Source organism: Penicillium taxi (genome assembly GCF_028828555.1).
Source record: "Penicillium taxi strain IBT 34144 chromosome Unknown utg000004l_segment0_segment0, whole genome shotgun sequence".
In the NCBI taxonomy this organism is placed as follows: Eukaryota; Fungi; Ascomycota; class Eurotiomycetes; order Eurotiales; family Aspergillaceae; genus Penicillium; species Penicillium taxi.
The window spans coordinates 2,931,275-2,943,522 of NW_026643206.1; the positions used below are offsets into that span (position 1 = coordinate 2,931,275).

The window sequence follows — 12,248 nt, forward strand, 5'->3', positions numbered from 1 at the left end:
AACTCAAGGAATACGGCAGTTATGCTACAGGATGCCTCGGAAGCAGGGCAATCAATTGTGGTGGAATCACTGATTGCAGCTGGAGCGGATATCAATGCCCAGGGTGGAAAGTATGGCAATGCCCTCCAGGCCGCAGCATATAGAGGACACACTGAGATAGTGCGGATGCTGCTTGACGCCCACGTCGATATCAATACCCAGACGGGTGGACAGTATGGCAATGCTATCCAGGCCGCAGCATATAGAGGACACACTGAGATAGTGCGGATGCTGCTTGATGCCCACGCCGATATCAATGCTCAGGCGGGTGGGGAGAATGGCAATGCCCTCCACGCCGCGGCATATAGAGGACACACTGAGACAGTGCGGGTACTACTCGACGCCCACGCTGACGTCAATGCCCAGGGTGGAGATTTTGGCAATGCCCTCCAGGCCGCGGCATATTCAGGATACACTGAGATAGCGCGGATGCTACTCGACGCCCACGCTGATGTCAATGCACAGGGTGGATATTATGGCAATGCCCTCCAGGCCGCGGTATATACAGGACACACTGAGATAGTGCGGATGCTACTCGACGCACACGCTGATATTAATGCCCAGGGTGGATATTTTGGCAGTGCCCTCCAGCCCGCTGCAGCTATGGGATACACTGATACAGTGCAGATGTTACTCGACGCCCACGCTGATGTCAATGCTCAGGGTGGATTTTATGGCAATGCCCTCCAGGCCGCGGCATTTAGAGGGCATCCTAAGATAGTACGGATACTGCTCGACGCACATGCTGATGTTAATGCCCAGGGTAAAAAGTATGGTAATGCCCTCCAGGCCGCAGCATATGAAGGATACACTGAGGTAGTGCGGATGCTGCTCGACGCCCACGCTGATGTCAATACCCAGGGTGGAGAGTATGGCAATGCCCTTCAGGCTGCGGCATGTTCAGGGCACACTGAGATAGTGCAGATTCTACTCGACGCCCACAGTGATGTTAATGCCCAGGGTGGAGAGTATGGCAATGCCCTCCAGGCTGCGGCATATAGAGGACACATTGAGATAGTGCGGATGCTACTCGACGCACACGCTGATGTCAATGCCCAGGGTGGATACTATGGTAGTGCCCTCCGAGGCGCTATAGCTGGAGAAAACATTGAGATAGTGCGCATACTACAAGGCTGAATCCTACGATGATGTAATTGCCTATGGTGGAGAGAATGATTAACTAGTTATATAAAGCATAGTGCCATGATACTAAATCGACGGCTTCAAAAAATTATTGTCATGCAGAGCAAATCAGATATGCAGTCTCGTTCTGCTATAGGACATTAAGTGGTTTATATTGACAAAGAAGATTGATACCACGAACAGGAAGAATACCAGGTAGGTATTTATGTATCTGGAGCAACAACTGATGCAACTACATCCATGGATTATATTCCATTAAACTAGATGAAGAACCCGAATTTTTGTGGCCCGAGTGCGCCACAAGAGGGATCGGAGAGTCCATACTCAAAGATCCTTGGAATGCTCATGCATATAATGCGCCAAATGGTAGCACATCCTCCTATCCACTTGGAAGATCAACCCATTGAATCCGAGATACTAGTTTTATGCCAGCAAATAGAATATAGTAGCTCCATCATTGCGTAAAATTCTTAATCTGCTATTCTTCAAGTGCTCAGGTGTGGGGCCACATGATATATCTTGCTTGTATCTTATACGACTTAGTTGATCAAATCTGCGAATGGTTACTCCTATGGACATATCAAACAAAAAAATATTATCTATCTCGATAGAAAGTTGATAATCTATGTATGAAGAACCTTAGAACTTTGGGAGCTTCTAATGAGCACATACCTGCTCCATAGTTGGGTTGTGGCTGTGACCCTTTCATCAGTAGACACAGCAAATTCCAAATGATCCACCTCGCTGGTCATTTCGGCGATTTCATTATTATGAAATTCGAAAATTCAGATATAGTCTTCTGTCTGCATAGTTAGGTGAGCTAAGCTGTGTCAGAGCGGCGCGGAGGTAGAAGCTTGGTGAGATATTCAGTAAAATGATTAAAAAGTTTACCTACATAGTAAATAGCCACTAGATTGGCTGCTTTTCCCATTTCTAGATAAGATCAACATCCAGGCATGCAGATGAAAGCAGCATTTCCAGAAAAACACTGGTATGTTGCTTCCAAGGATCCTTGGTATTTCATCCGGAAACATTCGCCTGTAACAAATCAATAGGGGTATCGACATGCGTGACTTCAACAGGTTATAGTGTCATCTTACCGAAACCAGTCATTCATGCTAGTGAATACTTCTGAATATCAACGTGGACTGATATCCAGGCCTCTGGGCTATATAAGTTCTTTCAAAATGGCTATTGTATAGGTTCAGCACAGTATAAAACTTTAATGACCCCCCTGATAAGATCAGTACCTATCCTTACTTGAAACATTTTCAATATGGAATCTATCCATAAATTATTCGCATATTCACAGACGGCAGTCTCCTACCTCGACCTCACAGTAATAGTCACCGCCTTGAACTTCTTGACCACTCGTTTTCACCGGCAGGTTGAACACATATCCTTGATCAAAAAAATTAGCGAGCCCCACGAAACTGTTCAGGCTTTGCAGAGCATGATCGAAGTAGACGGTGCCGGTACTTGGCCTCCCAAAGCCTCATACCGAAACTCTTGGCCAGTAGAGCTTCGCCCATACCATGATATATTCATCGAACTGGCGCCATTGCTCCCAGTAATGGATGCTTCGCTTGATGATACAGTTAATAAAGTCCGCCGAACTGAATATCAAAATCGATTGAGAGGGCTTTTACAAGAACGCGTGAATATAGCAAATGTGGAGGGAGTCCTTTCGTCTGCAGCAGTTAAATCGTCTTCCGTGATTACGAATCAAGCCTACAATGGATTTTACGCGTGTATAAGCTACCTGCGCCATGCTTTTAGGTAAGGGACTTCCAAGATTCTAATCGTCTCGACAGCTGACCTGAGGTATTAGATGGGGCATCGTACCTATAGTGAAAATTGCACAACAAGAGAAGATCATCGAATTTCCTCCTGAACTAGATCTTCCGTGGGGTTTTATTTGTCAATGGTACGGTATACAATCCCAAGGAGGAAACGTTATGTCGAACTTCCACTGTAATCTAGGTAGAGATGGAAGCAGACTTGAATACGCGATCAATGGCAGCATGCCGGAACCAATACCATCAGCTGAGTATTACCTGGTCTGCGCATTTACTGAGCCAGAGAGGAGGGTAAGCTATCTCGAACTTCTTCCAGATCATCTCTGACAATAAAGATAGGCGCTACCGGTCTATTACCACCTGATACAATCCATCATATGCTTTGAAGTGGATCAGAAAAAAGATGCCTTGAGCATCTTCAAAGAGTGAGCATTCACTTAAGGTCAGCTTTGAAAGTATACTACGAGTATATCATCGAATCCAGAGTACCTCGTGGTGTTTTTAAGGCCTATATCCAAGGATTTCACGGCTGGGCTGCGGGGGAGATGGTGGATAACAAATATGTTGAGTATGATGGAACTTCCGGTGCTCATTTGGTTTTGTTCAACGTTCTTGATTATTTTCTTGGACTTGAGCCCTTCCTTGGGGAGCAAGACTATGTCAAATATTTTTCTTCTTCCCAGAGACGATTCATGGCTTCAATCAGAGCACACGCTTTTAGGACAACTGCAAAGCAGGCTAATGATGCTGACTTGGTGAAGCAATTTGAGGACATTGCAAAGCAGCTCCGAGTATGGCTTCATCAAAATATTTCTGAACAAGACTAATATTTTTTATTTCTTTTTTAGATTTTCCGAAGTGCACATAGAAAGCGAACCAGTCAATACTTGAGTGTTGAACGACCCGAACGCTTGATAATGACCGCAGGGGCTTCTATGGCAAATTCTCAGTCAGGTGAATTTACAGTTCAAGATCATGTCAAGCTTGTGGATGATGGGTTAAAGGAGAAAATGATACATACCAAATGAGCAATTGAGTGTCACGGTACGCGCGGGTTATTTTTTGGTTGACAATTCCGCTTGCGAAGACGTACAATGCTGTTGTACTAGAGCCTTCCGATTGAATAAATGGATATCCAAATATCAACAGTAGCAACTGCCTCTGCCTTTTATTTTTCAAACACAGAGAGGATCTATTAAATTTTAATTACACGATAGGTTATTCTCGTCGATTATACAGCTTGTTTGTAACCTTTGCCAGTATCCATCGTCATCCTATGATTTTAGATCTCATTGAACACCAGATATTACTGGCCAACCCTCTCCAAACCGACTTACTTGGGCTTCCCTTACCTGAAGACATTCGGGGTGGCAAATAGCCCTTATGGTGGCGATGCCTATCAACTCTGGGCAGTTGGCTCGTGCGACGGAAATTCACAATATGCCCCCACTCCTGGTTACTTCAACTATACACCTACCCTATCCTCCCCTAGCCTGATTGCGGCGACGCCGACAGCATGTCCTTCCCCTAGCGCCTTGCCATGCACGATGACTCTCCTTTTTGAACTCTTTCAGATCAGATACGTATGACCATATCATGTATGACCACTCTGATGTCTTCTCGCTCCAATATCATTTGCTACTCGAAATTTATCATATCTTGAAACCAGTAGTTGAGTCTGTAGTGCAGAGATGCTTGTACTCCAGAATAAGCCTCCAGGGAATGTGGTACGCGTTAAGTGGTTACTGCTCTCACCAACAGATAGTCGCGATCCGAATGACCAAAGAGAAGCTTCCGAAGTGGACTTTTCCTTGGCCAATCATGGTCTTAACGAAAAATTCCGCATGTTGTGGAGGCAACACAATGGCAGGATACCTAATTACCAGGTGAAAACTTGTAAATAATCTTGGCTATTCAAATTTACGACTATGAGTAGGCAACTGACCCCCCACCGAGATGTTGCCAAAAAATGAAGTCAACTTCCAAGATACGAAACTTCTCGCAAGTTAGTAGATTTCCAAAATGGTACGCCTGCTAGAGCCGGCAGTTTCTCATGTTGAGAGTTCCCCGTTGCTGATCATCTCATGAATACCGCGTGATTTTAAAGGGCTAAATGACTCTCTGTGTACGAGAGGCTACTCCGAAACATCACAACATCATATCTAGGTACTTAACGTCACTCCAAGGTTGTGAATCAAGTGTTTCAAGTTATCATTGTTTCTGGGCTTTATATTCTATGTACTATATAATGGGTTATGCAGTTAAAATGAGATTAACTCCAGGGACAGTTCAGCTATTGAAGCTCGGTTGAGAGTGAAGCTCATAAACATTTGAAATAGGAGTGGATTTCTAGACCCTGGCTACTGCTCATTAATTTGGAATTCTAATATTTTAAAATAAACTATCAATCTCTATCAGCAGTTCGAACAAAATTATGTATTAGTAAGTATAAAAACTTAGTTATAAATCACGCAAATGATTAACCGAGAGCTATGCGAATCCAGTTTATATGTCCAGCCGATATGCTAAATATGGAATGATGCCAAGGTGCTAAGAATGCATATAATGCGAGATGTGAAGGTGAAGATGAAGGTGAAGAGGAAGGAATAGTCTAGGCCGAGGCCACGGTCTGTGACAGACTTGGAACATCCTCGCCTTTCAAATAGTTCTCGAATTCGCCAACAAGCTTTCCTCCCTTAACCCAGCGCTCATGATAAGTTTCCCGTCGCTGTTCGGCCAGTTTGTTAAGAGCAGGCCAGTAAATAGAGTGATCGTAAGTGAAGTCAACCTCACCCCCTGAAGACTTCAGAAGTTGAGATGGGGGCACATGTTTAGCCAGGTCTTCGTTAAACTTGAGCTTCTGGCGAGTAGTGGGATCAATGAAGGGAGTGATGATTTTGAAGAATCCCCAAATAAGGAAAGGCACTGTATAGAGAAAAATATCAGATAACTGATTCAATAAATAATCGGTGCGCAGACTACTAACCGTTAATGATCAGAGAACGTCCCAGTCTCTCTGGATAGTGGTTCTGCAAGATGCTGACGGTCTGTTTAGCCTGGCCAATGGTAGCATTCTGGCCGGACTTGGTCTCGTTAAAGTTGACAATTAGGGCTAGAGTCTCCTGGCCTGGGCCCATGAGGTCAATGACACGCTCCAGCATAAAGACAAGATGTTGGATTTGACGTTCACTCTTCTCTGTATTCTGCTTCGACGGGATGAGGTAAAGGCAAGGCCGGCCGTGGATATCATAACCCAAGATGACTTGTTTGCCAGTCTCATTTTCAATAGAGATGTAGTCCGGTGTCAACTTCTCTATGCCGTATTCACGACGCCAAGTAAGAGTGTGCAGAAGACGATCCTGGGCCTCAGATACGTGCCACTTTGTTGCACGGAGGTATCGAAGTAAACATTCACGAGTCAACCACATGCGCTCGCTATCGGTAATGGGTTCTGTGGGAGAGTTCTTCTCGGACTTGTTGGGGACAGTCGTCCAGGCGGATACAGCCTTGAGCACATCGTCGTATTTCGATTGTTGATCTGCGGTGAGTGTCTGGACAGCTTCTGGTTTGGAGATGTCAAGTGGCTTCCCGAATGGCTTCTGGATTAATCCATCTGCGGCAGAAGTAGGGAGGTCCAGCGTCTCCGTCTTGCCGTTGACAGGAGTTGGGGCAGCTTCGGCTTCTTTCACGGCATCGCCATTGGTAGTTGGAGGCACATCGGTGATAATCTCGGGAGCATCTTCGGTGGTCATAGTGGTGATATTTTACTTTAGTCACGAAAGGGGGTGCCGAGCAATTGAGTTGATCAGAGAGTTGGGATGTCAAAAAGCAAATAATCAGCCCCTTAATCTGATAATTCGTCAGATCGTCGGACCCACTTGGTCTGAGATGAACATTTTACTCTTATCGGTTATCGATGCTGAGGTAATATTTTTGACGCGTCGCACGCGCGAACTTCAACTAGATTCGACCACTTCAACACGTTGAATCACACCTCGCAACATGGATACCACAGCTGAGCTCAATGAGCTTTTCGCAGCATCTTGTCCCGATGGTATACCGAAAGATGTTCTCGCCGAGCTACAATCCATCTTGCGAGTTCACTCAATTACCGCGGAGGAGCTCTTCTATAAATGGGAATCCTACAGCATCAAGATGGGCGATGATGTGAAATTGAACTTGGACTCAGCTCGCTTGTTCAAAAGAGATCTCCAGGAAATTCTCGAACGTGACACTCGTGGTAAAGCAGGTCGTCAGACTGAGAGGAGGCCTGCTGTCACTGGAACACCGCGCGCTTCGGCTGGTTCTGATGTGTTTGGAGTGTACGAGGATATTCAACCGAAATAATATCTGGTATATAAACTGACCATCTGTCATTGTCTAATAGGTTTGATCAATTGACACCAAACGCATCGAATGGCCGGCAGATGAATGTAGTGACTGGTTCAGCTAAACGTAAGGCTGAATTTACATCGCCCGTGACAGCTAAAGTAAGCCGAATCGAGAAGAATGGGACTCCAGGTGATGCGAAGACACCCACGGTAGTCAACGGAGCTGCCGGAATGATGCAGTATGTGATATTCTGCCAATGACGATGACAAGTAGTCGAGAGTGCTAACTGGTGTATTAGATGCGTCCCATTTACAGAGCGATCAAATCCCGGTCAGACACTAGAAACAATAAATGCCCATCTGTCGCTCCCGGAAACACCAATAGCACCATTTGCCGAACCACGCATCAAGCCAACAGCCAACACGGACCTAAAGAAATTCGGATATAAACCAATGGGAATGCGGTTGTCGGAGGCATCTGAAATCTTGGATGACCGAATTGATGAATTTACGGCCATATTCCAGAAAAAATACGACTCGGAAGATCTTACTTTTGGAAGCGCAGCTATCCAAAGTACAAGCGAGATCATCGCTGTTGGCCGAATTGCCTCTGATGCGCTGGAGGGTAAGTTAAATGCAGCTTCCCTGGTCCTCGAGACATCCCGCCGAACCGGTGCCGGAAGGCGAGTCCCTTTGAAATTTGACTCAGTGGCGGGTATAAATTTCTTTCCTGGCCAAATTGTAGCCCTCCGAGGAATCAACCCCTCTGGCGACTACTTCACAGTCAAGGAAGTTCTCCCCATCCCTCTCTTACCACCCGCCGCTTCATCATCAGTGACCCTGGATGGCATCAATGAACGTCTTGAGGCCGAGAGCAGTAGCCCACTAAATGTCATGCTAGCTGCCGGTCCGTTCACTGCGGACGATAATCTAGACTTTGAGCCACTCCAGGAATTATGCCGAAAGGCAGCAGAAAGTCTTGCGGACAGTCTCGTGCTGCTGGGACCGTTCTTAGACACTGAACACCCATTGCTAGCATCCGGTGACTTTGATCTTCCCGAAATCAAGGGCTTAGACCCCGATACAGCCACGTTAACCACCATTTTCCGACATTTCATTTCAACCCCACTAGCTAGGCTTGCTGCCGCAGTGCCTAATATTACCATTGTCCTTCTTCCATCTGTACGCGATGCTCTGAGTAGACACGTTTCATGGCCACAAGAACAATTACCCAGGAAGGAGCTCGGTCTACCGAAACAAGTCCGCATGGTCTCAAACCCCGTGACACTGTCATTCAACGAGACTGTCATGGGTATGTGCTCCCACGACGTGCTTTCGGAGCTGCGCCGTGAAGAAGTTCTGCATGGTCGACTTAGCGAAGGTAACTTGCTTACCCGTCTGCCCAAGTATCTGGTCGAGCAGCGTCACTTCTTCCCTCTCGTCCCTCCCACTGCCCGTGCAAATCTCCCCAAGACTGGCTCTGAGAACGGCTTGGCCACTGGCGCTATGCTAGACCTGCCCTATATGAAACTGGGCGAGTGGTGGAATGTCCGGCCAGATGTGTTGATTGTGCCTAGTATGCTCCCGCCTTTTGTCAAGGTAAGATGCTCTCAATATTTGAATCCTTCTATCTAAAAAATACTGATCTCATCGATTACTTTAGGTCGTTGACAGCGTCCTTGTCATTAACCCTGGGACTTTGTCTAAGCGTCGTGCAGCAGGTTCCTATGCTCAATTAGCTATCCACCCGCGCGCCGTTTCAGACGAAGAGCGAGAACAAAAACAACTTGATCATAAGCTCTATGAACGTGCTCGGGTAGATATTAATCGTATCTAGCGAGGAACACACGCGATATTTACATCGTATTATTATACACTTGGCGTTACGTGCGGTGAGCTGGGAATTAACAAAAATCCCGATAGGACTTATAAATTCTGGTGATAGTCTCTTCAGCAATAACGAAATGAATCAATGGAAAACCTCCTAATCGCGCCTTGTCAATATCCCGTAGCCATGGTATCACTGTGGCACCGCCCATTAAAATAAAAATAACACGAAAAGAGATGAACTTCCGCCGAAGGCGGACATCAGCGCAAGCAAATAGTCCGTCGCCCACCCATCTTCTTTCCAGAACTTTTGACCCGAATTGCACTAGTCGTCACCGAAGCACCTCCACCCCCAGACCCGGTAAGCCCATGCCCATTGACCAAGGTCTCAAGGCCTAGATCCCTCCACATTGGTTCTCGACGACGCTCCATAGCGCGTGTGATTCCATAAGCAGCATGTTGGTCCGGAACAACATCATCCTCGTCTTCCGGATTAGGTGGCTGGTATTGTGGCTGGACGTAGATGTCTTCAATGGGAAGGAAAGAGGGAATTGTGGCTGGTGTGGAGGGGCCGTAGGCTGCTGGGGGGTATGCACTGCTCTGAGGGTTGGTGGGTGTGATTTGTTGGGGGACTGTTGCTGCCGTTGCTGATGTTGAGGTATGGGGACGTATGAATTCTTCGAATAGGTCTGCCAGTCTAGGCTGGTGCATATGTAGATACGTTAAGTTGGAGTCTTTGCTCTGGAGATTAAGTTAGTTGGATGTTGGGGACTTGATATTTAGCGAGCATACCATTTTTGCTGATAAAACTTGGAATAATTAGTTTCCAGCTCTAAGGTTTTGGCTTCGCTTCAAAATATAACAGTGGTTGAAGTTGATTCAGAGCTTGATACCGCCGCCTTTATCACGTGCTCGATATTTATGTCCTTGAGGTCTCTTAGCATTAAGCAAGGACGAGATAGATTTGTATTGTTTGCATTCATCTTCTATTCTAGTCATTGACTCATTTTAGCTCTGGTCATTCAAAGGTTATTTCTTGAAAAAACCCAGGCTATGCTCCGGCTCAAGAAATCTACATTATACAAACCCGGGAGCAAAAAAAAAAAAAAAAAAAAAAAATACATGCATAAAGCTAAGACTTCGCCAAAATTTTCCATATGGTAATAAAATATCATCGCAATTCCGACTGGTACCAGTATCACAGGTTTGTGCTCATTCGATGAACGATGGGGACAGCACTGGGTGGTAAACTACCCAACTCGGTAATAACCTCATCAACATACTCAGCCGGGGTAACGTCATACATGAGATTAAGAAGCTGGAGATTGGCAATATTCTTCCAGTCTGTGAGAGGGGACGAGGAAGCTGCGCGTTGAGATGCAATGGGGTCTGGTGTCGGGGGTGAGGCGACTGCCTTGCCTCCCTTCTTGTTGTCAATGGGAACGATAGGAGTGGCACCTGGGTCTGGCAGACCAGTAACCTGCTGTGGAGGCAAAGATGAGACCAGCTCGTCGGCATCAGCAATTTCATTAACAACGATACTGTCCAGAGCGACGCGGTCGGTAAATTTAACAGTCTCGCAGCACACAATAACGGGAACTTCAACACCTCCGGCACGCTCCTTAGCAGACATGGCTACTAGAGCGGTACCAACGCGGGAGTATAGACGGCCATTGCTAGTCATGGCATGAGCGCCGAGAAAGACTTTTGTAGCATCTTTGATAGCGTGGCTGATGGCGTGAACAAGTGTGTACTGTACGTCCAATCCAGCATTGGCAAGTGCACGGGCTAGCTTCTTGCCTTCGAAGAGCGGACGTGAATCGATGATCGTCACTCTAAACTGCTTTCCATCTCTATGCGCTGCTAATAGGGTCTGCTTCACGATCGAGCTTCCAGCAAATGTCACAATCACATCGCCGTCTTTAATTTTTTGGGCAGCACTTGCCGCAATCACCTGGTCTGCGACTGTGATCTTCTCGCGAATAAAGCTGTCAATAAACTCGCACAGTGTTGCCTTCGCTTCGATTTCCAGAGTTGATGGGTCAACGTTAGAGATGGCAACTTTCATGGCACGAATTGCGTTACCCTGGCTGATCGAAAGAGGTCGACACGTTGAAAGGTAAGAAATCTGATGGGAAAGATGCGTAGTCAAGTGGCGCGGCAACGAAGTGCCAGGAGGCGTATCATATGATTCGATCACCTTGAAATTCCCGGGTCAGTAAGAGAAAATATATCAGAGAATATCTGGAGGAATAACTCACTCGCTTGAATGCAAGCATTGTAGCAACACATCGTGCACTACTTCCACACACCACATAATCTCTCAATTGCAAACCAAGTGCCAAGACAGCGGGATGGACTTCCTTAGCGGCGCCCGCGACAGTTGTCCGTCGCTGCTGGCCATACAAGTGTCCAAAAACGGATACAATCTTATCCGATGTCTTCTTCTTCTTGGGCTCAGTAGTGGCGCCGGTCTGAACAACAGGACCAGACCCACGACGAGGCGTAGCGTCCTTCTGGTTTTTCTGGCTCTTCTGAGATGCGCTTCCGCTGGCGATATCTTTTCTCGGGGTGGAAGTGGGACGAGCCTGTCCAGCTCCAGGAGCTGCACCGCCAGCAGGACCAGCTCCGCCTTCACGTTCAAGACGTTCTTTTGCGCGTCGAGCAGCCTTCTCTTCCTTGGCTTTCTTTTTCAATTCGGCGGGGGTGAGGGGCTTATCTACTCCTGTAGCAGTGTTGGGAGTAGTAGATGTAGATACATCGTTTCCGTTCGTGGATTGCGAACTTTGTTGTGCGGGGGAGGGTTTATCACTTTTTCCACTGCGGATTGGGAGGGATTTCTGCGCCGGACGGGTTGCAGTAGGTTGAGTAGTCGCAGGGGTTTGCGCCGAACTAACTGGGTCCGACATCTCGGATGACTCAGTCTCTGAAATTGAGGGTCGGTGGTTCGTAGCTGGACTTTCGTGGTGGGGAGAGAAAGTTGAGTCATGGAAAATAAAACGATGCCATAAGCGGCCCACTCTGGAACCTCGGTCGCGTTGCCGCAGCCCTAATCTCTGTAGCTTCATGATTATAAAATAAACTGCAATTTATTCCACCACTTTGTCAG

General features: G+C 46.7%; 6 protein-coding genes across 6 annotated transcripts; 3 read left to right on the forward strand and 3 right to left on the reverse strand.

The window, feature by feature from the left end:
* Window positions 1-21: 21 nt before the first annotated feature.
* On the forward strand, window positions 22-1,176 carry N7495_006010 (ankyrin repeat domain-containing protein; the record flags this gene model as incomplete). Its single annotated transcript, XM_057208661.1, has 1 exon — window positions 22-1,176. The coding sequence occupies one exon, from the start codon at window positions 22-24 to the stop codon at window positions 1,174-1,176; it is 1,155 nt and encodes a 384-aa protein (XP_057062435.1).
* Window positions 1,177-2,458: 1,282 nt separating this feature from the next.
* Window positions 2,459-3,808, forward strand: N7495_006011 (uncharacterized protein; the record flags this gene model as incomplete). Its single annotated transcript, XM_057208662.1, is given in 4 exon segments — window positions 2,459-2,961; window positions 3,014-3,272; window positions 3,321-3,406; window positions 3,424-3,808. The coding sequence occupies 4 exon segments, from the start codon at window positions 2,459-2,461 to the stop codon at window positions 3,806-3,808; spliced, it is 1,233 nt and encodes a 410-aa protein (XP_057062436.1).
* Window positions 3,809-5,592: 1,784 nt separating this feature from the next.
* Window positions 5,593-6,733, reverse strand: N7495_006012 (CRAL/TRIO domain protein; the record flags this gene model as incomplete). Its single annotated transcript, XM_057208663.1, has 2 exons — window positions 5,593-5,906; window positions 5,968-6,733. The coding sequence occupies 2 exons, from the start codon at window positions 6,731-6,733 to the stop codon at window positions 5,593-5,595; spliced, it is 1,080 nt and encodes a 359-aa protein (XP_057062437.1).
* A 250-nt stretch (window positions 6,734-6,983) lies between these two features.
* N7495_006013 (DNA-directed DNA polymerase alpha subunit POL12) lies at window positions 6,984-9,149 on the forward strand (the record flags this gene model as incomplete). Its single annotated transcript, XM_057208664.1, has 4 exons — window positions 6,984-7,303; window positions 7,369-7,551; window positions 7,612-8,911; window positions 8,976-9,149. 4 exons carry the CDS (start codon window positions 6,984-6,986, stop codon window positions 9,147-9,149), a joined length of 1,977 nt encoding a protein of 658 aa, XP_057062438.1.
* A 251-nt stretch (window positions 9,150-9,400) lies between these two features.
* Window positions 9,401-9,934, reverse strand: N7495_006014 (uncharacterized protein; the record flags this gene model as incomplete). The annotated part of the gene is made up of 2 exons (XM_057208665.1): window positions 9,401-9,880; window positions 9,932-9,934. 2 exons carry the CDS (start codon window positions 9,932-9,934, stop codon window positions 9,401-9,403), a joined length of 483 nt encoding a protein of 160 aa, XP_057062439.1.
* Window positions 9,935-10,337: 403 nt separating this feature from the next.
* On the reverse strand, window positions 10,338-12,048 carry N7495_006015 (translation initiation factor eIF2B subunit delta; the record flags this gene model as incomplete). The annotated part of the gene is made up of 2 exons (XM_057208666.1): window positions 10,338-11,339; window positions 11,401-12,048. The coding sequence occupies 2 exons, from the start codon at window positions 12,046-12,048 to the stop codon at window positions 10,338-10,340; spliced, it is 1,650 nt and encodes a 549-aa protein (XP_057062440.1).
* Between the last annotated feature and the right edge of the window lie 200 nt (window positions 12,049-12,248).